General features: G+C 36.5%; 1 protein-coding gene across 2 annotated transcripts in view; it reads left to right on the top strand.

Moving 5' to 3' along the window:
- Positions 1–27415, top strand: part of LUZP2 (leucine zipper protein 2) — a 326231-nt gene that overhangs the window by 215062 nt on the left and 83754 nt on the right. For both annotated transcript variants that reach the window (XM_069804063.1, XM_069804064.1), the window contains exons 5-7: positions 563–633; positions 4353–4434; positions 11761–11823. In XM_069804063.1, coding sequence (XP_069660164.1) covers positions 563–633; positions 4353–4434; positions 11761–11823 — 216 coding nt within the window. The remainder of the gene's footprint in view (positions 1–562; positions 634–4352; positions 4435–11760; positions 11824–27415) is intronic.

Here is a 27415-nt window from a genome sequence, read left to right as displayed (position 1 = left end):
CCAGACTTTTCTGGTTCTAATTAATGTGAACTCTTGAATCTTTTATTCTTTTGTTTGTTTGTTTTAGTGCTTTATTACTCCTTTTTATGGTAGGGGGTTTCTTCTTACTTTTTAGAGAAATGTGCTTCTCCTTGTAACAGTTATTTTAGAATTGGATTTCTTATGCAGCACAATTGAATCTAGTATTCAGCAAAATTATACTGCGAGATATTTTAGACTCGACACTGCAGAGATCCAGATATAGGCAAAGAGCTGTAGTAGTATCTTCTGTATATAGACACATATCTTTGTCATACAATTTCAGTGCTTTTAGTTATTTGTTTGTTTCTAAATCTACTTACTTTATTTGATTAGCTCTCATTTAATATTTGAAAAACAGCTGTGTACAGTTAGCTGTGGTGAGTTACGGTAAAAGAAAAGTCAGGCTGTTCCTCTGTTTCTCACAAGTGGTAATATCTGTAATTCACTGGGAACATTTAATGAAAGAGGACCAAATTAATCATTTCACAGATGAGTAATATTAAAGACCTCTTTGGTAATAGAGTTCTTCCTTTGCTATCAGTCTTTGAAAAATGATGAAGCATCAGCCAAAAATGATGTGCAGAAACTTCTGGAACTGGGCCAAAAGCAAAGGTAAGACCCTACCTCCTCCCTTCTCTTTCTGTTTCCAGACTGAAAACTGTCAGACTAGGAAATTCCATTTTTCCTTTTACTTGAATCTGCAAATGCTATTGTATTTCAGAATCTGATGATTATAACAGTAAAATAGGGGCAGGGAATGTTATTTGGGGAAGTTTCTGAAACAAATGATGTATTTACTGATATTGGACGTATGTTAGGAAAAGATATCGAAATGCTGGAGTGAGATATAGCAAAAGAAGCGTGGCCAGCAGGTCAAGGGAGGTGATTTTCCCTCTCTACCCCGCTCTCATGAGACCCCACCTGCAGTACTGCATTCAGCTCTGGGGCCCCCAACATAAGAAGGACATGGACCTGTTGGAGCGAGTCCAGAGGAGGGCCACAAAGATGATCAGGGGGCTGGAGCACCTCTCCTATGAGGACAGCCTGAGAGAGTTGGGGTTGTTCAGCCTGGAGAAGAGAAGACTCCGGGGAGACCTTACAGCAGCCTGACAGTACCTAAAGGGGCCTGCAGGAAAGCCGGAGAGGGACTTTTTCCAAGGGCCTGTAGTGAAAGGACAAGGGGTAATGGCTTTAAACTGAGAGAGGGTGCATTGAGATGAGATGTAGGGAAGAAGTTCTTCGCTGTGAGGGTGGTGAGGCCCTGGAACAGGTTGCCCAGAGAAGCTGTGGATGCCCCATCCCTGGCAGTGTTCAAGGCCGGGTTGGATGGGGCTTGGAGCAAGCTGGTCTAGTGGCAGGTGTCCCTGCCCATGGCAGGGGGGTTGGAACTAGGTGATCTTTAAGGTCCCTTCCAACCCAAACCATTCTATGATTCTAATCTGATAAAGAAAGGGATTTTTAATTTCTCAGGAAGGTTTAGTCATGAAATTTTCTCTTAAAGAGAATAAAATCAGAAGTTTTCGAAAATTACTAGTGGATGGTAATGCCCTGTTAATTGAATTATTAAAGTATCTCAATCTCTGAATTTGGAGATGATGATATATATTTATTCAGGCCTCTTAAATATTCATGCATGTAGACACTCAAAATCACTAGTCATTGTGCAAAGGTAGGAATACTTGCTCTGGATATCTGTGAAGAAGGCAGGAGGAGAGAAGAATATTCACTTCAGATTATTCATTGAGCACTCAAGAAATTTAGGAGTTTCTATGCCTGGGAATGCAAGCTCCCAGTCTGGTCCTTAGTCTCAAGTCTCTTAGTGCTTGATCGCAAGTAATTCTCATCATTCTGCTTCTCTTAATTCTTGGAATTCAGACCAGCAACTAACAACATCAATACAGTTTTAATAACAAGAAAACATAGGCAATATAGAGATCACTTTCACTGAAACAATATTATATAATGAATGCACCTATACTTCATATTTTTCCTTAGAAAAAAAAAAATTATTGAAAAACTTAATAAAGTTCATATTTCTTTCATTGTTAGAAATGCAATATTTAAATCCCATGGCCATCTTATTGCTGATATTGTATTTAATAGAAGTACATATGAAATTGCATTTCTACAGAGAAGGTTTGTGATAAAATGACCTTCAGTTCTTCAATACACAACAAATAAGAGCCATAATACAATATGCATAGATGTTCTCATTTTTACTGTGATAGAGGAGAATCAGATACACAAGAATCTTTCAGGTATTCCAGACAAATCTATTAAATGATGAAAGCAAAACTTCAACTAACGTTCTATTTAAACACTTACATGGCTTGGGTGCAACTGAAGGTGTATGTCTCAGCATCATAGCTGCCCTTGTCACTGACTCCATCCTTCATACAGGAATGTGATTGTGTAGTGGTTTGATTGTTGTGCAGCTTTTATGAAACAGAGAGATTAATTGATTAAAAATATTAATGGCCTGTTTACTAAATAGATCTTTATTGCAGGTGGGAAAATTAAGGGCAAATTAAGGGAAAATTTTACGACATACTACAAATATTCTTCCCAATCTCCTCTTTAAATCACCCCTTAAAGTCTCGCAAGGTCCACCCAAAAGTACATGTTGACTTTTGTTTCTAAGGGATTCAGCTACTGAGTATACTGCACAGCAGCAGTTCCCAGAGATAGACCCGGGATCAGTGCAATATGCTGCTGAGCAGCCCTCACCCTCTTTGTGAAAATAAAAGGCTTTTGCAATATACTCCAAGAAAATGCTTTGGAGCTACTAAGGTCACTTGACAGCTGTTTACAGGCTTACTGGATTTCACTTCCAGAGGGGTGTGGAAGTTCAGAGTAAGAAGGAGGTGTTAAAAATATGGCAGGGTATCTCCTTCACAGAATTTTACTAAGGGTCACAGTTTATTTGCCAAGAGCCCCAGGCTGTGCTTCATCTGCAGCAAGTGAAGAACAGTGAACACAGCCTTATGCTTAAATCTATTGTATTTGAATCAAAATTCAAAATATATCCCAATATTAATCTTATGATCTTCTTTCTTTGGACAAACGTGAGTTGCGTTTGGTCTGTGAAAACAGCTTTGATTATTCTCTGCAGTGATGGATGATAGAGTAAAGTTTAGAGTGCTAGAATCTCAGCTTGTGTAAGTAGATGTAGTTCTGCTGACTTCAAATTAGATTTTTTTTTTTAATCCCTTTTGTTAGAATTCTTCAGTATTTCCCAAGTTGCCAGTAAAACTTGGTCACTTACTATGATACCTCAAGTTTTATTCTGTGCACCATCAGCACTTTGAAATGATTGCACCTGTTTGTATGCTGTATTGTGCTGATGGTGCATTGGTTTCATGCTGCTCAGTCACTATTTCAATTAAATCTGTTCTGTACTAGTGTTGCCGAAATTGCTATGAGTAGTAGAGTTATTGGCTAACAAGAAAGATGATCCAGCAGCTCACAAGTTCTGCTCTTGTATGAACTAGATGGTTTCCATTCCAATTTAGTTTTCGCTGGGCTAAATTATTATCTGCGTGTAAACCCAGTTCCGTGTTGGTCTTCTGTGAAGGTTTACCCATGCAAGCAACAGCCCTGAACAAGCTCTGCAGCTCTTCTGAAATATGTCACTGCTCTAATTTGCCACAGCTCCAAAGTGTCATATGCTGTGGGTAGAAAGAGATGGCCAGCAGAGGATCTCAGCCCACCGTAATTCTCGCAATTTGGAGAAATTCTCTGACTGCATCAATAATGCAAAGGGGTTTTTTGGTTCAAATAAAGCCCAATCCAAGCAATTATCCTCTTGGTTTTGTGGGGTTTTTTGTGTGTTGTTTTTTCTTTTTTTTTTTTTTTTTTTTTTTTCCTTGTCTACTAGAATCTTCTACTGAATTTTGTGTTGCTTGCCTCTAGAAAGAGCCAGGTAAAGGTCGAATTTTATCAGAGCATTATTTATTTATTTATCTTAAAGCAGGTATAAGCTAGTTCTTATTGATAATAATATGGTTCCATTTTGATGTGTTTTCAGTAGCTCACTTTCCTCATTTTTTTGGTGCCAATCCTTTTTGCTAGAAATTATACACTGGCAGATGTTTTGCACGGCAGGCTATTCAGTAGATGTAAAAGATGGCCAGTTTCCATCATAGATAATTTTTGTCTTGAGTTGGCACTATTGTTCATGGGGTCATTATGATTTTATTAGCAAGACTTATAGACACAGTACATCTGTCTGTTGCTCTGAATAATTAAAGGTGCCTTTTCTTGAATCTGAAGAATTATTTCCTATTGGACACTTTTGATGAAGTTTGTGTTCTGTGTTTTCAACAAACTAGGGAAGAAATGAAATCTCTCCAGGAGGCCTTTCAAAAGCAGCTTAATGAGGCAGCTGAAAAAGCAGAAAAGCAGCAGGCTACCGTGAGTGATTCCCTGTCCCTCTTTCGTTATTTTTGTTTGTTTCTTCTGTCTTTTTTTAATCCTTCTGCCTTGAGATTTTGTCATGAGCTCAAATAACTTTGCATGTAAAAAATCTGGATTTGAAGTGTTAGTAGTCTACAAGCTTCAGGAGAAGGAAGCTGAAAAAAAATTTGTATGTTCAAAATTGCTAAGATCCATGTCTTCACTTGTTTCTGTGGGATTTAGGTGTGTGTATACGCTTTTGGAGATTTGGGCCTGGAGACTTGGGCCCAAGTCCTTTCCCTGATGAGGTAATCTTTATGGAGCCTTACGTCTCATCTATACCAACATACACTGTCATACACCCATTGACTTTCTTGGAATCACTACCAATTTTCAGCAATAAAATAGGTAATAGAGTGTCCGATTTTGACCAGACTTGATCTAATTATCACTATAGGAAGGTGTTTGGTCCCATTAAGATTTCATGCTTTAATGAAGTTCTGTTTCTGGATAAACTGTACAATTGGTTGGATTTTTGTGTAGCACTGTAATGTTGTGGGGCATAAGATGCCACATTTTGCTATTGCGGAAAAAAAATAAAGGTAGAATCATGTTTGCTATTTAAGACGTAAAAAGGAATTTTTTCCTATGTTGGTTAGTAGTATTTCTATAACACAAACGCCACTGAGCATAAGTTGACTATATAATCTCCAGAGGTCCCTTCAAACCTCAAGTGTTCTGTGATTCTAACTCTGGCCTTGAAAAGCTGCTAGAAGGTTTTATAGATGTATTTTTAGTTTCATATTGGATAATTACTTGTTTATTTAGTAAGATTTTACTGTCTTCCAGGCTCACAAAACAAAGGTTGCTCCAAGACAGATGTTTAAAAATAATTACAAAATTTAGCAAATATTTACAATATGTGGCTTTATGCCCTTGGTGAACAAGACATGAGTTTATGCCCTGAGTGAACAAGCTGAGAATGCATGTTTTACATGCTACCTTCTAATTAGAAACAATGTAGATTTTGAACTAAACTATTCCTTTTGCAGGTTTCTTTCAACTAAAAAAATCTGCACTTGTTTTAAGGTGATTTTGTACTGAGACAAGATACATAGTCCAGAAATAAGAAAACATGAGAACCTAGTCGTCTCTGCTAAGTACGAAGAACATGCTGGTTGAAAGTTTTCTTTTCTCAGGTGCACAGACACATTCCCACAAGCTTTATCAGCACAATGAATTCTAGTCCTACAAATTAAAGGTGGAAAATGTATTTTGTTATTTAATGTCTCTGTTAGATTTTGATATTCAAGACTAATTCAGCTGTGGGTTAAATAGATCTCAGAGGTACTGAATGGGTTATTGGCGCTGTTGTTCTTTGTGATATAGTGCTTTTTTTAAATTGAGCAGCAGTGCCTTGTGTAAATCCAGTCCGCACCCTCGCACTGGGAAAGAGCACAAGATTTGTTCTACACAAGTCAAACAAAATCTACTGTTTACTGTAAGCAAAAATATTACCTAGTGCAGAAATCAGGAAAAACCCCTCTGAGTGTACAACAGAACTTGACTTGGAGTGTTGTCAGCTGGTTAGAGAAACTGAATTTTTGAGCTGTATTATAAAAATTGCCAGTAATAGAAATTAAATTTGCCACTGATTTTAGGGAAAGCAGAACTGTGTCCTTGGTTTGTGACATTTATTTCTTTATGCCTCAGGGTACAATGTACATAATGAAGCTCACCAATACAGTGAGATTGAATGAATATTCAAAAAGTGCTTCAGGATCCTCAGATGAGAGCTGCAATAGAAAGGGAAATAGATATTATTGCTGTCACACAGGGTTACTTTGCACCTGGTTTCTCCATGTGTTTCACGTTTTTCTGAAAGCAATACAATTGCTGTGAAAGAAGGTCTAGGTACTTTGAGGCAAGCCTAGCTAGAGGATGGGAGCTTGAATTTAATTCTAGTTTAATGAATTGTGAGTCTTGTTTCTAATCCAATTTAAGCACATTTTATTCTACAGGATTTGGTGAAGTAAATCTTGATTTTCATCAGAGTAAATAAGAATAGAATTACATTTCTCAAAGCCAAATGAATAAAACACTGGAGGGGGGTTGGAAATACTTCTTTTCTGCACTTGCCAAAGAGGCATAATACAATGCTCACTGTATGTTAATTGGCTGCGTATATTCAACAGGGAACACCTGCCTGAAGGTGTTCTTTATTAGATAAATGCAAAAGTGTAATTAAGAATTTACAAGAATTAAGTCAAATTACATGAAAAATAACCTGGAAGGTGTTCAAGGACTCCGACCAAATCAAAAGAACAATGGAGACACCACAGCAATATATTACACTTTGCATCCACATCTTCTGCAATGCATGGCAAAACTCTTCACTCTCAGTTGCACAACTGATTCATCAGAAACAATGTTATCGACGTTACTGTGTGTGCTTATCCATTTCTGGGGCCCTTTAAGATGAGAGAAGCCAAGAATGGTAGGCAGCTGAAAAGTTGCTGTTCTGAGGATCTGCTGAAGTGCTGGTGGGTACAGTCTCTCCGAGAGCGGCCGGCGGAGCTGCTGCTGGGTAGTGACAACTTTCTGAGGGTGGAAGCAGCAACTCAGGCTTGAGGAAACAAAAAAAAGAGATGTGAAGACACTCCTGTCCTTCAAACTACTAGTCGCACTGAGGGCTGACCTGGGGGCCCGTAGCAGGAGTGAGCGCTCCCTTTCTGGGTTCTTCTGCATCTGTAGCACTAACATATAAAGAACAGCAGCAGTCTGTCCTGGGACAGGTCTTTTCTAGAGGATATATGGCAAACCTGGGATAAATTTATGGCTCACGTTTCAGCTGCTCTACCTGGGATAGTAAAATGTGCAGAGGAATACTAGTTATGATACGGGTGGTTTAAATTTTAGAGTAGCCCTATGTTGCAAAGTTCAAGGTCAAATACAGTCTTCCAGAAAGCCTTGTTTTGTGAGGGAGCTTCTCTACAGACCATCTCACGCTAGAACTGTGGATTATTTGTATACTAAAAAGCAGTTCTTAAATAGATAAAGCTTTTTAGTCAGAAGCACTGTTCTGGGTTTAGTTATATAACATGTATATAAAATATGTGGGACATAATTCCAAATAACCTGTTGTCCTCTTTAACAATTGATAAAGGTTGACAGAGCTTTTTGTTCTGCATTTAATATCAAATACCTAAGCAATATATAATAGATTGTTATGCAGTTATAACATTTATTTATAATGGCAAGCTGTATCTCTAAATGTGAAGTGGAACCACTTCTTCCAGAAACAGGATTAGGGACCGTGGACTAATTTTCACTTTTGTTAACAAAAAGACAGAGGGCAAGCAAGACATGTAACTTGAAAGTTGGGGGTTTTTTTGTTTGGTTTGGTTTTTTTCCCCCCAGTGATTTTGAAAAATAGGGTAAGTAGTGATTCTGTATCTATGCAGTAGGTTAACAGGCTTCTTGGAGCTTTTTGGAGATGCGCTTTTCACTTGACTGTACTTCACACTAACTGCTTGTATCTTAAGAAAAAGTTATTTTTTTAGGAAGTAACCTTGAGGTTTGCAAAGTTGTTTCCCGTTAACTGCAATTAAAGTTTATAAGAAGAGCTGGATAGCTCTGGATGAAGGAGAAGATAAAGAATGAAACAGGAAAATACTCAAAAACAGTTTGGCAAAGTAGAGTAAGCTTTTAGTATGCCTTTTACATTTTGTTTCTGTTGGTATTTTATATCATACTAACAATTTTTAAAAAGACATGGTGATGGAATTGTTTGACAATACAATTATAGTACTGTCTGTCAAAATAAAGGACAAAATACGTCTGTGTAAATGCCTTTTTCCCACTTGCTCGGTGTTCACTTTGAAAAATGAGAATTAAGTAACACATTATGTGTGACTTGTAAAAATAAACAATATGGTTATTGTGAAATCAGTGTAAGAAAAATCAAGGTTTTTCTTAGTAATAAAAGACTAAGAGTATATGGGGAATTTAATTCAGAGATATCCACCTCCAAACAAGAATCTTAAGAACCATCACAAACTCATGTCTGCCATATTTTTAATAAAAAGTTCAGATGTTCATTTCACTTCAAAAATATTTATTTAGTTTAGTAACAGCCCTCATGACAGGTCCTAAATGTCTTTTTGACAAAAATCTGTTTTATTAATTAAAATATAACGTACAGCTTAAAAAGTTACGTTCACTGAAGAAATCCTAGTAGGTAAAAATATATTTAGCTTTGCTTCAAAAGTATTTAACACTTTGTAGAATGCTTTTTCCCAAAGGAAAGAATATTTCCTATGGTTTAGGTAATAGCCTAACCAGTTCTCCCTGGCTTTTGGAGTCAATTCTTACACTACAACCTGAAAATTAGACCATGAAAATTAATATTGAGTGTGTTAAGGTTTCCAGATGCTGCCAAAATAGTTAGGTGTTAATGAATGCATTCCAACCCCACCTTAATTGCTCCTGTCTTAGTCCTAAGCAAGATACAAGAAGTCTGGAGGTAAGCAAATAAGCATACAGCTGAGCTTTGACTGTGGGGTAGCGACGTTACATTGGTAATTTTCCATCCTTCGTCTGTAGTGAATAACTAACTATTGTGTGACTCTTAGAATTAGATCACTGCCATCTGTTAAAGCATTCTGTATTTCGATGGGGAAAAATTTAGTCTGAACATTTCAAGGTCACAAACTGCTGTGAATAAAGGCCACTGGATGGAAGCTGTTGCCTTTAATAAACGTAATGAGCTCTGAAACACACAAAGCTCTGAGTACTTTGGATGTCTGTCTCCAGGAGACAGAAGCAGTGTCCTTGCTTAATATTGCAAAGTTCAGCCTTAGAACAATATATTTTCATTATGTATTTTCATAATTACAGCTAGATAGTAATTAAAGGCAGCCAACATGTAGAAAGAGGTGAATGTCAAACAAGAACAAAGAGTGGGTAGAAAGGAGGAAGAGCTGTAGAGAGTTTTTTAGTTTCAACATTCCATTTTCTGTGCCTTTTAATTTAGAGCTGGGTATAAATGACCGTTCTTGTTTGTTATGCTGTCAGGATTTGGTGACTGAAAGTAGAATTCCTACTTCTTTTCTGGAAAATGGTATTATGCGTTGTCCTTGGGACTGAATAAAAGCACCATGCAAATGGTCTGATACAGACTGATCTGCCTTAAAGCATGAAATTATAGACATAGGTGCACTTAAATGGATAGATAGGGTTATCTTTATATTAGCTCCAGTAGCCAAGCCATATAAATCCCTTCTATGTAGCTCTCTATAGCTGTACTTTATGACTAAGTGGTTCTTCAGTTGTTAGAGATTTAGAAGAAGAGCTTTAAAAATGCTGGTTTAATATCAAAGCAAAATTGAATGACTTCTTAATTAACATTGGTATTATTTTTCAAAAAGAAAGGCATGTAAAAAAAAAATTTGTTTTAATTATTCAGATAAGCTAAAACAGTAAGTTTGCACTATTTAAGATGTCCACATCAGTGATATCAGATGCATGTGTATGTGAATACTAATTAACAAAAATTACTGGTTTAACTAACATAGATTGCTGGTTAAATGAACAGTACTGTGGTGTCTTAAATATCTCTCCCCTAGAAGATCCAAGCTGATACTTACAAGCTATGTATAGAGAGCACACAGATAATAATTTTGGTATCATATCTCTTTAATTATTTCATGTATATTCAGATTTAGAAGTGAAGTGCTTTGAAGGAATATTAATATTCCCTTGAGAGTTAAGACTAAGAAAGGGAACACTCTTTAACGGAGGTTGGTATGTGATTTTTGTCAGTATTTAATGGTAGCTGGCAAATCTTTTGAACAGCTGAAGAACCAAAACCCACCACGGGAATAGTTATTTTATGTTTTTTCCTATTAATCTTGAGCTCATATTTTGATTGTGACCTTTATTTTTTGTTGTGCAAAATCTTCATATGTATTATACAGTATATATGGACTAAACTTCAGTATTTGTAGACGTGATTCCTGGGCAAGTGCTGAATATATTCATCTTCTGTTAAAACATCGCCCTCAGCGGTAGCTGGATGTGGAGTTAGTGTTTCCATAACCAAACCACTTAGACAAAGTTTTGGAAGGGTTTGCAAAAGAAGTTCAATTTATGCGTGTCAGGTGGCACTAGTCTCATGGACCCCTTACCAACTTTTCTCTCCTGAGTGATCATCGTGTTCACTGACTTCTCTTTTGACACAGATGAGAGTGATGTCAGGTCTGGTGATGGTTTTTAAATCACTGACATCTGTCTACTTGGGTGTGGACATGATTCTAAGAACAGCTGTCATATCATGGAGATTCACTATCATTTTTTATCTGCATGACATCCAAACCATTAATCTCTAGGTCAACATCCCTATAATTTAAATCTCTTTTCTTACAGAGGTTTTGTTTTTCTTAAGTCTGCTGCAATGTCAGAACAATGGTAGTTTCCCATGAACGTAGGTAGACTTCTGTATCAAGGGAGAGAATGCGGCATGAGGCAGTGGGTATATAGGGACGAATATTTTGCTAATGAAGGTATCCAAGAGCATCCTTCTTCAAAGTGAAATGAATGTGTTCTTTTAATCCTTTTTGTTACAATTACATCCTTCTTTCTCCCATTATGTTCTATAAGCCAGCAGGAAAGCTCAATCCTGAGAGAAATTTAGACTGATGTATAAAAACAGTCTTTTAAACTGTGTTTGATTAAATTCAGTCTCAAAACTAAGGTTGGAATTTCTACTTTCCAAGCCAAATTATTGAATTAAGTGGGAACTAAAGACCAGATTTGAATGCTTTCACGTATAATACACTTAAACCCCTTGATTCTGTGGAATAATCTCATTAGGACCAGTATTGTAGCATTCAAACCAAATAACTGTGTTAGAAACCTGCTGTGATAGATGCTGTGTCCTTAGAGGGTATAAAAAGTTTTAGATCATAAAATCAGTTAATAATGTTGTAAAAATTCTTAGTTCTCTGAAGATCAGATTGGGCTTCATTACCAAAAGTAAACACTGTATCTACTGGTGCAAAAGCAAAGTAGGCCTATTTACGTACAGCAATTTTCTTCTCTTGATTATAAGTTTTCTAGTAAATATCATGCTAAATGTTTGTAGATTCAGCAAATACCTAACTGTGGCCTATACCAATTTGGTATATAAACAGTTTTTTGTTTGGTTTTGTGTTTTGGTTTTTTTGTTTGTTGTTGTTTTTTTTTTTTTCAAAGCTGTCAGTAGAGTAGAAAAATAATTAATAGTTGAACTGATGTTTAGGTACATTTCAACAACTCACACTCCACATTTCTTCAAACTTGTAGATTAACTTTTTGAAGACTGAAATGGAAAGGAAGAGCAAAATGATCCGTGACCTCCAAAATGAGGTAGGACGAACATTTGATTGTCATCTCCATTCAGAGGTTACACTGAAAGAGATTGTGGTTTTGCTTCATATTTAAAACACATGTTGTTGTAGTAGAAACATAAAGCTTCAGTGAAATACCCTAAACACAAAAGCTAACCAAAAAATCATGGTGTGCATGTAGAAATAGTGTTTTATTGAACGCAACTGTTGACTCCTTGCTACTGGTGCATAGGTCCATAGTACACCTCTGTAACTTTTGCTGTACTTATGAGTTGTGTTTTTTCAGAAAGGAATGCTTAGTTCAGTTCTATAGATTATTGATCCACAGTGAAACTTGATCCACAGTGTTATTAACTGCTTTAAAAATAAACAGCAAGAGGAGGAGAAAGGAAATACAATCTCAGAATCGAGATTCTTAATAAAATTTAAAACTCCCACATTCCTAAAATGTTTTTTTTTAAGCTTTATGTGTTATGAAAATTAATACCAGATTGATCCCCCAGAAAACATAAAACATGTTTTATTTATTTTTTCTTAATATTAAACTGTATTTATTGTGAAATTTGATCTTGGAATAGAAACTTAAAACATTTGACCAGTGTCATATTTTTTTTCCTCCTTATCTTTTTCTCCCCAGTTTGTCTAAATCAGAATACAGTTTCCCTTTCCCTTGCATCATTTTGCAAAGAACTTTGCACTTGAAAGTATCTTATTCAGATGATCTCTTGTTCTCTTACCAACCAGGCTTCTTGTCTTTATCTGTTCTGTTCTCTTCAATTCTTACATTTTGCTCTTCTAAACTGTTCTGAGGTTTATGTTTATGAAAACTTGATCTCCTTAAAGCACTTATTTAAAGAGCTCTCTGATGTCTTTGGTCTATGAGAGTGTGTGTGTATATATATATATATATATATAAGGTCAATCTGAAAAAAGCACACATTACTTTTTAACTTGCAAAGGAAATATTGTCTATTTCAGTTGCTCATGTTATTTAAGCCACGTTCTCAGTTGTCTTCATCTACAGTCACAACCGCCTTGCTTTCTTTTCCCACCTGTGATCATTGGATGCTTTGCAATTAATTCTAATATCTCAGTCCGATCCTATTGACCAGCCATAAAAAAATCCTGTCTCCTATTGCACACAAGTAAATACATCATTAGTCAACATGCAAACCGTCTGACTGTTAATGATTTTCTTAGGTAGGTCAGTAGACTTCTGTAATATTTAGTGTATTTACAGCACATTTTAGAAAATCTGCTTTGAAAGGAATCTTTCTTTTTGGCATCAGAAGTATTTGTTTCTCAATTTAAAGATGGAGTGATTCAGCAACATTTTGTTTCCTGATACTCTCCTGTCTGAAGTTGCAAGAGCTGACTGGGTAAACTGGATGTCCTGATGTTGCAAGTGTTTTAGGCCTATCACAGGTCCTTTCAGAGAAATGTCTAATTTGCATAGCTACAATTTTATGTTTCCAATTGCATGTCACTCCGCAGAGTGACTAAACATCTCCCTCACTACCTAAAATGAAGGAGCAATTAAGAAGGCTGAACATTCCTTTGATTCAACACATAGGTGTGTTGACTTGGGTACACAGAGACGTACCACTTCATGCACATTTTAAATCTGTGTTTCTCTCTTCCTTTTATGGCAAAAAAATAAAAAAATAAAGAAGGGAAGTCAGATGGATTTCTGGGGAAGCTGAGATCAGTGAAGGTACATCATGAATAAATTCACGCCGGTGGCAAATCCCAGTCACCATGATGTAACGGATAGCACTCTGGGTGTGGCACAGTAGTGTGACTCCTCCCATCTTTTGAATGGCAAGACCACAAGAAATGCTCAATGGTCGATCAATCTCAGGATCTCGTCTGCGACAATGGCAATAGCAAACGCTGTTAGGGCAGAGCGAGTGAGCCTGCCTCCCTTCCCACAGCATCTGCAATCACTGGGTTTGCGATGTTGGAAGATGTATCCCTGTGTATTCCCTGTAGCATATGTTTATGAACCTACTGTCCATTAATTTCTTTGAATCTTTTTTTGATATCATATACCTCCACAACTTCTTACACTGTCAAATTCCCTCTTACTACACTGTTTATGTTTAATTTTTTTTTATGTCCTTTCCTATTCTCCTCCCTTAGCGAGCTTTTCTAAATTCTGAGTTGTTCCCTGTGTAGCCTTCTTAGCTTTACAGAGTCATTCAAGGTTTTAGGGGCTTCTAATACAGCATTTTTCAACAGCTTCTAGGCAGTGTGTATGTTTTTTGGTCATTTGACTGTTCCTTTCAGAATTTGTTACTATTTGCCTTATTTATACGTAGTACTCTTTCATGAGATTGAATGTCTGTGTGCTGGATTTATGTGTGTTTTGCTGTCCTGCCACAGTAGTACCTGTTATTGCACTTTGTTAGCAGTTGCAAACAGTCTGCCATTAGTTTCTCTTGAACTCAGCCCAAGGAAACCCTTGAGAACAAACCAGAATAATGTCTTGTCTTGGGGTCTGCAGTGCTGGCTGCAGTCATTTACTGTGTAGCTTCTTTCAGTCGCATAACAAATGTCTGGTGCTAAATGAAGCTTCTGTCTGGTTAGGGTGTCTATGCTATATGAAGAATGAAAAAGATTTCTCTTTAGTATCTTGGCAAATCCCAGGGGAAAAGTATGAAAGTATAAAAAAAAATGAAGTATGAGCTTTTTTAATATATAAAAGTATCAAATTTTGCTTATAAAAGTAAAAAGGTAAACTGAGTGGCTGACATTTATAATTTCATAAATATTTAAGGAGTACTTTTGATATGTATCTCCACTATCCTGCCACACCTGGTTGTGATTTTGTCAAGTTTTTAAGGAAGTACTTTGACTACAAAACAGCAGAGAAGATGGATAGGGGTTTTGTGAGTCACTGAGCGCACAGTTTCTAGAGTCCTGTATAGATGTTGTTTGGGGCATTTGTGCTCGAGGCTTCTCAAAATGCAAAAAAGAAACAGAATATTGAAAAATGATAATTACCCTTAGAGGTAAGGCTATGATTAAACTAGAGATATTGGTTTAGATGGGAAATAGAACACATCAAGCAGCTAAAACAAAAAACAAATTTCCAGTTTCCTGAGGCCTTTAGTGATGTGCGTTCTAGCCTAGCTCACCTGCTTCTCCTTCTTCCTCTATATATCCAAATTACATAGGGTTTAACTATCATTCCTGGGATTATTTAAAAAGATCTGTCTGATTTGTATTACTTGTCTCTTTTAGGTCATAAAAAGGGGGGAAGGGGGAAGTTTTAGTGAGGAGAAGAAAAAGGCCACATTCTTCTCTAGGGAAATAGTGAATTAATGTCTAGATGCTCTAAATGGAACTACAGAACCTTCCAGTGCTTTCTACAAATGTTTCAAACTTTATGTGGGAATAAAAGGATTAAATCTTCCGGAAGAAGTATAGTAACAAAGGCATAACGAAGGGAAAGAGACTTAATATCATGTGCAGCAAAGAAGGAAATGAGGTGTAGAAAAAATGCAATAAAGATTTGGTCTTCTAGGTTTTCAAAATTGCATGAGAAGTGATAAAGGCCTCTTTCCTCCACCCCCACCCAAATGCCCCCCTCCCCAAGTTACAAGGGTTTTGCACATCTATATGTTTAAGAGCAGAAATGATATGTAGGGAAAAAAAAAAAGGCAGGAAAAAGTTTGATGCAAGTACTTGACAGTGCTTGCATTCAGGTGATGTATCTGCCACTCTTTTATTACTACCCTATCCAAACGCATTCCTATAGATAAAAGCTGGAAAAGTCTGCACAAGTGATCTACTTTTTGTTTGTTTCTAATTTAATCAATTTATCTGAAATATTTCCATTTTTTTATGTTGTCAACTTGCAAGATGTTCCAAGAGCTGTAGGAGAATATAGTGGGCACTGCTTATTTTGCACTTATTTTAGAAGGAAACACAGAATAGTACTTGTGATTAAAGAAGCGATACGGTCCTAGCATGCCCTGCAAATCAGAAGCTCCAGCATTGTGTTCTTGGCTCAGTCAACTAAACTTGCCTTGAGAGAAATTCAATTTGAGAGCATTGCTTAGTCCTTCTGTGCATCAGCTACTGTGTGGAAAAGGAACCAATAGCTATACCTACCTAACAGCTTTCTATTAAAGTTCTATGCTATGTTTGCCAGTTCTCTGAAAGGAAGTCCACTAATATCAGTTTTTCTGAATTTCAGTAATTGTTTTTGAGGGTTTCAATAGGGTCTTCATATTTTGACAAAGATTTGACTGAATTGAAATGGTATGATTTTGAGGAAACATTACGTTATCTAGGTCCTCCCTCCAATCACTGGATATACAGTATGCTTTTAAAAATCTTGCTTGTAAGATTGGATATACTATATATTTAAATAATTGATAGCATTTTATATGTATTTTTTGAAGTGTTATCTGCATACAGATATATAGAGATAGATAATGAAAATGGAATTCCTTTCATACCTACTTTTGTCCTTTCACATACCACATTCGGCCTCAGTTTCTATCAGCAAATTGTGAATTTTGCAACATCAGGCTCTTCCATGACTGTAAAAATAATTCCCTATTTAGTTCTCTTCTTTCAGGGTGTGCCCTGCTCCCATTCAACTTTGCAATTCAGAGATGGGAATAGACAACAACAGCTTTCCAACTGAATGCAGCAGCTGTGATGTACCATATGAGGAGAGGACATTGTACAGAAAGGCAATAATAGTCCCTGCTGTGGAGGAAAAAAAGGACCAGAGAGAGTGCATAGGGATTATGTGTCTAAAAATACCATCTTTTTTTAGAGGTCTCTAAGTGCTTCCTGCAACACCAGAAAAAATGTGTCAGATTTCCAGCTGTAACATCGTGTGGATTGTGTTAATGTAGTCTAATAAAGGATTGACGTGTAAACAGATAAGCTCTTATTTTGAGAAGTTTCTATTATTGACAAAGAAATCAGGAAGATTGGAAATTCAAGAGCACTGGTGGAGCTAAGAAACTTGGCAAAAATGTAGAGTAAAATAGAATATATATAGAAAATACTTTGAAAATTTTCGCTTTAGGAGATGGCCTATTACAAAGTGAGCAGTTCACTTCTATCATGTCAGTCACATATCATTTCTGGAAATTTATGCCAAAACTGGTCTAAAAATGAAGCTAAAGCAGGATGCTGTGTTAACCCTTGTTTATACGAGAAAAATCATGGGTCTTAACAATTGCTACTTGGCATTCAGAACCGATCGTTTTGGGTGCAACTCTGTGTATGCGTATACGTCATGGATTAATTTCTTAAATGAATGACTTTTCTGCATTGATGTGTGTTGTGCATTTTGTTAGCTTGTCATTCATTTCCTACTGGTATAACTGTAAAAGCCATCTTCAGTTAAAGGTAAGCGTCCCAACTGAGGTATGATTATATAAGATTTTCTTGAGATAAAGGAGTCAGAAACTTTCCCTAAGAGTTAATAAATTATGTATATTCTCTACGGAAAGGTAGTGAAATGTTATTTAACTTTGTCACACAAACACTATAGTTGCCTCACATTAGACTTAGAAGTGCGTATAAAAAAAGGTTTGCTTTTATTTAAATGATTTAATTACATTTGATTGGATAAGAAATGACTGTCTAGCTTGTCATATTATCTTTGGGCAAAGTGTTTTACAATATCTCTGTGTATACCTACATTAAGGTACGTTAATATCTTTACAGATTTGCAGCTATCCCATGTATTTATAAAGTTGATCCAGTCGTTTATATCAGGCAATGTATTTCTTTGCTGCTTAGGCTGTGGCACAACTTTGTAAAACATGAATTACGTAAAAGATGTATAGTAGTACAGGCCATACAAAGTAAACCAGGAGTGGAAAAATGAATTTGCCTGCAGCCCTCAGTAATATGTGTTCTTTTTGCTGAGAAGCAGTTTTAAATAACTACCATGTAAACAATACTTTTGCTCTATTCATGTATAAATTGTGGTTATACCTTTAGTGTTGAGTAAATCATCCTAAAACAGAATTTTCTCCAATCCCTCTGTGCTTAGCTGGACTAATAAAAGGTAAAGTCACAGCAGTTTAAAGTCTCACCTGATCTATTGGGAATTTCATGCCCTGCAGGGTGAATTCAGTTGAACTGCATTGAATTATGATGTGGGAAAAACCCAAGAAACCTCCCTTAGTGAAGCAGAAATGAAATTTTAGGGCTTTGAGACTGTGTGCTCATACTATTCTACAAAGAAGGGCATTGTAGTTCTTTACTCTCCATACGCTGCGGAGAAAACTAACTTTTTTTTCCCCAAAGTTTAAAGGCCTGTCCCTCTGAGAAAAAAAGTGGGTAAAGTCATGTTTCCTCTTTGGGTACTGCATCGGTTCTACAATTTGGAAAACATCTACAAGTGTCAGAGGCAGGGGCACTGCCCAGGCAAGGGTGAATGAGCAGGAGGAGTACAGGAGCAGCTTCAGATACCGTCTTCTGCTGAAAGGCTTTGAATTCAGTATTGTTTCTTGATTGATTACACCTTCTTTTGAAATGAAATAAAGTCCAATTTTAAAAAATAATTTGCTTAAAATTGTTCTATGATTTTCTTTAATGAATATGATAAGGAAAAGGTGGAAATACAGTTTAATCAGTTGACAGCGGCTCTTATGGAACAGCATATGAGATCATACAGAAAACAAATCCTACTGCATCAAGATCGTCAGTGAGATGTGTTTATAGTGATACAGTAGCAACTGCAGTGAATGTGTGGTGGTTCAACTCCAGGCGGCAACTCAGCCCCACGCAGCTGCTCGCTCACTGTCCCCGCAGTGGGATGGGGGAGAGAATGGGAAGGGTAAAAGGGAGAAAACTCGTGGGCTGAGATAAAGACAGTTTAATAGGTAAAATAAAAGCCGTGCATGCAAGCGAAGCAAACCAAGGAATTCGTTCCCCACTTCCCACGGGCAGGCCGGCGTTCAGCCATCTCCAGGACAGCAGGGCTCCCTCACACTGAACCATTACTTGGGAAGACAAACGCCATCACTCCAAGCGTCCCCCCATTCCTCCTTCTTCCCCTAGCTTTATATGCTGAGCATGACGTCCTATGGTCTGGAATATCCCTTGGGTCAGTCGGGGTCAGCTGTCCCAGCTGTGTCCCCTCCCAACTCCTTGTGCCCCCCCAGCCTGCTCGCTGGTGGGGTGGGAGGAGAAGCAGAAAAGGCCTCAGCTCTGCATAAGCACTGCTCAGCAGTAACGAAAACATCCCTGTGTTATATCAGCACTGTTTTCAGCACAAATCCAAAACATAGCCCCATACCAGCTACTTTGAAGACAATTTACTCTGTCCCAGCCAAAACCAGCACAGAATGTTAGCATAAGCTTTTGTTTTTAAAAGTTTTGTTTTCCTGACCTTGTAGACCGAATAGCGTAGGACACGTTTTCTCAGTTGCTGTTCAGTGACAATCAGAATCAGAGCATCAGTTAAGGGAATATAATGGATCTGCTACATCTGGACCTCCCTCTGCTAGGGACTGCCATGTTTTTGCATTCTTCATTCTTTACATCCAGATCCAGTGTTTAAGGATTCACAGCCATGAACTACTAGAATGTGAAGGGGATGTTTAAATAGGAATGTTTAGGTAAAATGTATCCTTAACAAATAAGAAGATTAAAAATTAAATGCATACCTATTAGGACTCTCTTTTCACCCTGTTCTAAAGTTTTCAACATCTAGAAAACTGTCTGCTTGGATTTTGCCCGTCAGCTTTTCAATTAAATGCAGTGTTGAAAATCATAACAGTGTTCTTTTGTAATCTTGCTGAAGTCATTCTGATGTTTTTACTCAGTTTTCCCATGCTGCTCAGGACACTTTATTAAATTCTTATTTCTGACATCCTCCTTCATTAAGTCCAAAATTCCAAAATGGGTCTGAATTCTTTATTTTTCTTACTCATCTAGTCTCAAATCTGTGTAATAGGCTTTTTATCCCTGAAGCTTAGTCTTTTTCAATTGTCATTTGTAGCAAAATACCATCCATGGAGAAAAGAAAGAGTGATTTCCAGTCTGTGCCTTCATTTCCTTTCATAGGAAATTGCTACTGGTAATTAGTGCTCTTGTATACTGATGCTACGTAATGTGGCAGTGTCTAAGGTAAACATCTATAAATACTTCAAAGAATAGATTGTATAAGTCTTTGGGTAAGGGAGGTGCTAAAGTTCCCTGATGATCCCTTTTGTTTTATTTTTATGCAAGTATAACAAGTATGTTTGAAGCTAAGGGTTAAGAATAGAAAGTCCCAGTAGTTCTTTCACTACATCTTATTCCAAAAAGGCAGCAAAACATGAAGTATAAGAGATTACCTTGAATAGTAAAGTTTAAGAGTTGTATTCTGTCCTTTGCACACGCAGCTCTCAATGACATCCGTTGCAGCTTCATCAGGCAACAGGGCAGCATGAAACCTAATTAAAATCTTTAATCTTTGAACCTGTACAAAAAGTTTTGTGAATCTTTGTGAATCGTATCCAAATCAGTGTTTTCCAGTGTTACAGATCTCCAGGGCAAGGTGGCTCAAAGCCAAGCTCCAGAGAACTTTAAGCGTAGATGAAATTTTATAATTGATGTAAAACTTTCCCTGAAGCTAATGTAAATTTTGCCAAACAGGAAAAGAAAAGCATTGATCTTATTTATTCATGTTATGTAGACAAGTGGAAAAGTTTGCTTTTAGTACCAAGATGTTAAAATTACCTAGTGGAAAGACTACTTCAAAGGAAGTAACAATGCCATATGTGGTTAAAAAAAGAGAACGTAAATTGATACTTGAAAATCTCGAGTAGACGCTACTGATTTTTATCTTAGATGAAATAATAAAAGAGCATTTAATAATCAAATTTCCATGGTTCATAAAGAAAGAGAAGGCGAGCTGTTGATTTCCTCATTACAAGTAATGCTATCAATTACTGATGTTTGTCACTTAGGATCAGAAAGAGGGATTACCTTGAGGAGCTCTGAGTCATCCAAAGTCAGTATCAGAATATTATTTGCCTCTGAAAACACCACACAGTACTTAATAGCATAAGAATTTATAAAGGTATATGGGACATGAAAATACACTTGGTTTATTAATTTAAGAAGTTGCTTGATAAAGTTATGTTGCACCTGGAATGCTCCTGTCCTGGGCTGAGAGCTCTCCAGAGACTCTGAAGCTCAGACTACTAGATTAGATGGCAGGGACATGGCTCTCGTAGTTATAACTCGATTTCCATGAAAGTCAATAAGAATTTAGAGAAAAGAGACTGGTGAACCCCAAATTGTTCATATTATGGTCCACTTCCATTGATCTCAAGGGAGAAGGCTTGGAGTGTTTATGTTTTCTTTAGGATCATACTGTTGAATACAGACGTTTATTTACTAAGTTCAGTGGGAGCAGAAAGTAATTTTTTTTTTTTAAATATTGTTTGCTATTCAGAGGTTTAAATTGAACTAGACTGCTGCTGTTTTGTACTTTTAGATTTTAATCAAGAAGAGGGGTAGCTGCAAGATATCAACTTTATATGGTGAAGTATTTTTTAACTGAGAGTTGATAGCCTGTGACTTTATAAAGATTATAGTCCTCTCCTGAGACTCATTATCCTCTAGTTGTAATTTGATCAAACCAAATACAATATTTGGAATGATAATTCCAATTATGTATGGATATTCAAAGAGGATAAAAAGATAACAATCAAAAAATACTTAATAGAAATTCATGTTAGAATTATTCCAGAAAATAGGCTCACATAAAATTCTGAAGCTGTCAGTCACGTTACTACCTGAGATAAGGTGTCTGTACAAGCTGTTCAGCTGTAATGTGACCCCACCATGTTGTTCTAAAAGAAGTAGAAGCACATGAAACTGTTTTTTCTTGACAGCAAAAGGAATTGGTTCTCACCTACTTTGCATCTATTTCAGCCTGAAAGCCTGGAATATTTTCAAATGCAGACATTTTTGTCACTGCCAAAAAATTCAGTGGGCGTAGGAGGGACATTCAAATTTGTTCAACTCAAATACCTACATGTCGCTTTTCCTAATGACTACCTCAGCCTTGCTAGGGAATTGCTTGCCTTAAAAATGTGAAAACATTGATTATGCAGTGCGGTGGGAACAAAACACTCAAATTTGACTGGCCTCTTCCTATAAAATCACTGCAGCAATTCATTATATTTTACTCTAGTGATAAGAAATAGTTCACCCTCAGTGTCCAGTCAACCTCCTACTGTGTCTTAAATGTAGAAATTGTGCTATTCTGGCTCCAAATTGCCCATTTTCTGTTATCCAGAAACATTTTAAATGACTTAGTTCTGGAGTCTTCTCTCCCACACTCCCTTTTGAACACTGTTCCAGCCATATTTGGAGATGCAGATGTTGTTGAAGAAGGAAATATTAAATAGATTAATTGACTTGTCACTAAATTTAGGTATAATAACTTGAGTGAGTTGCATTGATTTTATTTAGTTGTTAAGTACTGTATTGATCTTAAGAAAGCTGGGTTTAGAGCTATGCTATAATTTAAAAATACACTTTTCATTAGACTACTTCAAAGTTGCTTTGCCATATCTGTCCCAATAAATTTGCCCATTTGTCAAGTTTACTGATAAAAGCCTTCTCACAGAATGAATCTTCTGTTCTTCAGAACTTGATTTCATGTTTTTTACAACCGAAAATTTTTAAACCAACCAGCACAATGATGCTTGAATTTTTATCTTTTTTTAACAATCTCTGTCCTGTAAACAGTTTAAAATATACATAGTTTAATAGATGTGGAAATGTTTCTTAAGTGAAATTATAAGGATATAATCAAGCATGTGCTGCATAAAGTAATCTGGAAGGTGTTGTCTTAATCTCAATTTTCTTTTGTGAATAAGGGTCCGAGTAGTTTTTTTATCAAATAGCTACATGAACTCAGAAAAGGTCTTCATGGATTAAAAAAAAAAAAGTAAAAATGTCAGACCCGTATGGTTCATCCACAAGCTGTGCTGTCTTTTATGTACTGTGATTACCTTCAGACGTAAAATAGTTACTCTATTTCAGACTACAAATTTAATCCTGTATGTGTCAGGTATCCACTTCCTCATCGTGTGCATGTGTATTTGTGCGTGTATTTGTATGTACGTATTTGTGTGTATATTTAAATCAAAAACATTCTTTATATACAGATTCAGATACATATTTATGTGTGTATGAGAATATAATGTGATGTTAAAAAATAGCTTAAAAGTACCAAAATGCTAGCAGTTGATTCACTGAAGACTGTAATGGCTCAGTTTCTCTGGATATGCCCAGGAAACATTTCTCTTTCTGGTATTGACTTGCTGGTCTTATTTCTTGTATCAAAATTTCATATCTTCCCATGTCACTCTCAGGTTATTCTGTTTTGTGGCCATATTTTTTGGTCCTTATGTAAGGTTATTTTTTGATATTTTTCTTTTTTGGTCCTTATGTAAGGTTATTTTTTGGTTGATTTCAGTGGAGTTTTGCTCATTTACTGAAGGATATAATTTAATCTTAAATTTAAAGTACTTCAGGATAGCACTGAGATAGAAAATCCACGTTTTCTAAATTAGACTCAGCAATTGTTTCAAGTACTAATTTATGGAAATGTATCCATTTAGTCTTTCTTAAAATGTTATCAGCCATCCATCCTTAATTTTAATAGTGGATAGCTGACATTCTGCAAGAACAAGTACCTTTAAACATGAAGGATTTTATGCCAGGGCCCATATTGAGAAGCAGGTTACCGGGACAGGTCTCCTTGCACAGCAAAATAATGTTTCAGTGGAAGACGATGGGATGTGCTGTGCAACGCTGGGCATGGTACGCTTCGGCTGTATGGCTTTGGTGCTGTGCCACTGGGACCCATAACAAAGGGATTTGGGGAGTTTTTCCGATGTAGAAAAATCCCCGGACACCATAAGAAACCAAAAAATTGAAGCCTCTTTGTAAGAAATAGAATAGCCATTAACAACTTCCTTCTGTCTGGATATGTTTTGGCTGTGTACTTGTGTTTTAAAGGTCAAAGTAAGGTGGTACAAAAAATTGTGGTGGAAATAAGGATATTTTCACGTTGGGGTAAATGCAGATGGTAGGGTTATCTTTTGTTAATTCCCAATTTCTCGATTTCTGCTAAGAAACTGCTTTCCATTTAAAATTATTTACATGGAGACCAAAAAAATGTTGGATATTAGAAGTAGTAAGAGTCGTGTAAAACAAAATTCCCAGGACACATGTGATGATGCCTTGTTTGATGGCTAGCTGTGGCTTCAGCTTGGCCTAAATGAACGAGTAAGAGTCGACGGATGGTCGGTCAGCCTCTCTGCTGCATTGCATCAGTAGTCACAGAGTGTGGATGAATCCCATTAAGTTTCTGAGGTAATTCCCATGGATTGTCTGTATTAAATCCAATGCTTGCTATGCTGTAAATGTCTCATTTTTTCTGCTGCATGGAGTCTGTAGGCAGATTAAATTTAGTGGACTTTTTTTTTTCCTCCTTGAATTCCCAATAGCATAATTTGTGCTTTTAAAAAAAATCTTTTCTTGCTGTGCATTTGTGCGTTACAACTGTGAGCTCTTGTGTATTTGGTTTGGCCAATGCTAGGCACTCGGCATTTAAACTGTAGATTTTATGCTGATGAACCTTAAGTCTCAGGAGAAAAGAAGTGAAGATCTGGAACCTGAGAGTTAGGATCTTCTCCTTCATTTGCCAAAAAATGGGCCTAACTAGATCAAGGAAATATTAGCACCCAGGCATGAAATTCATATCTTGTAGCTGTTTAATGGATGCTGATTAATTTGGGGTAAAAGGTGTAACCTGCTCTTTACCAATGCTTCCTTCCTATACTGGTGTCTCTCTTGTTGAATCAGCATAGGGATTCACTAAGATACCTGATGGGGCAGCAATTAATTCTTGTCATGAAATCCATTTTTTTGTTCTTTTTTTTACGATGCTGTCACCTTATTTTAATTTTACAAGAAGATAAAATGTGGCATGGAAATTCATTGTGAAGAGCACATTATTTTTAGTAAAAATATAAGTATGACATAGTAAAGAACTAGTCAAACCCAGAACTGCTGAGACAGATATAAGGATGCAGTACTTTAGTACTCTTCATGAACTACTTCTGCAAAGTCCCCCTATATATATAGTATGCCTCCTTGGTATGCTCTACAGAATCTGAATTTTAATTTTATTTTTTTTTTTTAAGCTTCACACTGCTCCTTTAAGCATCATTTCAACAACACACAAGAATTGGCTCACTGAATTGGCTCACACAATTATAGATAATCACATCCTTTTCTGGGTCAGAGGGTGACTGTTTTTCTGTGGCTGCAAAAGGACTAAAAATAAAATTTCTTGAACTTTCTATTGTTGCAAGAAACAAAGGCAGATCTAGGTTGATTGCTAAAATATGCACAGCTAAATTAGAAGCAGTATTATGGCATTGCATTTCACCAAAACGCCTGCTTAGGTGGAAAACGCATTGTAAATGTTTTTCTTTTCATTGATGCAGATTCCCAGTGACCGTTGCCAACTCCTGTTTTTATCTTTTGGGTGAAGCCCCAACTTATTTACATTTGAAAGATGCAAGTGTGTATGTGCAGTTCATAGTAATCTTATTTGCACTACATGGCTTACTACAACTTACGTCCTCCGCACAGAGCGAGTACAGTGTAGAAAACAATCAGTTGGGTAGCACTTCATGTACTACAGATTTCATGGTTGCTCTGCATTCTTTAAAAATGTTATAAAATAATACCCAATTGCTTTGGTGGTCTAAGCTCAATGAATGACATAGAGATCAGTAATTTTAAGTTAATTGTTTTTAATCGTTAAACAGCCCACATTTTTTCCTTTGGAAAATGTTTGATTTTCTTTTAGTCGTTCTCATCTTTCTAATGTAACTAGCAGTGGTCCTGCAAGTGTTAAAAGGAAGGAAATTAAAATGCAGCTTTGCCCTAACCTTTGGGGCTTTTCTTCTATTATTGTTAGTGATGCTTTAGAGGGTATATTTCTAGATCTAATTCGGATTTCTTTTGAAGTTTGATTACATATACTTTTAATGCAGCCTAAGTGATATTAGTTTGTTCCATTCAATTAAGGTTGACTCCAAAATAGTGTTCTCTGTTTTTATGCTGTAACTCTCTTTCTTGCAAAGGTGAGTGGAGGAGCAAGACAAGACACTCGACACTAACGTGAAGTACTGTTAGTCTTTACAAGCTTATAAGCAGAATTACATATTTATGGAGAGAATTCAAGACCATTTGCCTAAAAGAAAGAGGCTATTGCTGTTTGGTAGGTGGCTTAGAGTGAGAAATGTGTGTCTTTTGTCAGGGCTGCAGCCTTTTTGTTTTGTAGAAGTCTTAAGGAAAGTTTTTTAAGGTCATGAATGCATTTATTTTGTGATGCCGCTGTCTTTTTTTGGTTGGTTTTGGTTGTGGTTTGGTTTAATAATCTCAGAATCGGCGCTTCTTATTTTACAAGTATCAGTGTAAAACCAGTATTTGTACCTGCTAATTTTAATAAACAGCTAATCGAATCTGCAGCTATATAACTCTTCTACTTTCAGGCCTCAGCAGAGGTGATTCAGCCATCTTAAAGTCCCAACAGAAGTTAGGGAAGTATTTGGACAGTTAGACCGATTCAGTTTCATCTGTTGAGCTTTGCAATCAGGATCCCTAAAGTACACAAGCATTTGCTGATTCTCTTATCTAGTTAAGCCGTGGTATCAGCATCACCTCCGAGATGGATGCCTTTGCTGCAGCGTGGGTTACGATAGCTTGGTTGGCTCTTCTTCTTCACTAGCCCCTAATCAAGATGCTGATTGTTCTGTGCCTTATTTTCCCATTTCCTTACTTGCCAAGTACCTTATTTCTCTGATTAATCAATTATTCCAAAGAGCAATCAGTAGGACTAATTCTTCTTAAACAAAGTAAATTGAGATATTATCAGTTGTGTTAAATATAATTAGCAGAATTGGGAATAGGACCACATACCTGCCTGGCTTGGTTTATTAAGTTAAATTATATTTATATATAATATATATGGTATATAAAATATATATAATATATGTAATAATAATTGTATTTATATTTAATGTCTACGTCATGATTATGTCATGTCTTGGCTGTTAGTATTTCAAAGTATATTTACTCATATTTGCCAGAAATATGAGTCTATGAATCTACGAATATAAGCCCTGAACTTGTGGGAATTTGGAATGACACAGCTTTATCATCGATGTGGGATTTGGATTTTTGAGAAATAATTATGGATTCCAAGACATGCAGCTGTTGAGCAGTAAATTCATTAAAAGATTGCTCCTCTGAAAATCCAGCCGCATTGAGAATATATTGAAATTTATTTTGCAGATAAAAACATACCACTTTTAAATAGTATGTGTAGCCAGCTGTAGCTTTAAGAAGCATTCATGAGAAGTACACCTTCTATGACCTAGAGCCAGATCTCTAAGATAGTTGTGAAAAGTATGAGCATAAAAGTTATTAAATTTGCTGGGCAGATGCATTACTTAGATTGCCTGCCTATGACTGACAGACCAATATTCTATTTGATATCATCGGATTGGGTAAATTACATTTTTGCATCCTTTCTTTTC

Source organism: Haliaeetus albicilla, chromosome 16 (genome assembly GCF_947461875.1).
Source record: "Haliaeetus albicilla chromosome 16, bHalAlb1.1, whole genome shotgun sequence".
NCBI classification, from domain to species: Eukaryota; Metazoa; Chordata; class Aves; order Accipitriformes; family Accipitridae; genus Haliaeetus; species Haliaeetus albicilla.
This window is presented reverse-complemented; position numbering and strand designations above follow the sequence as displayed.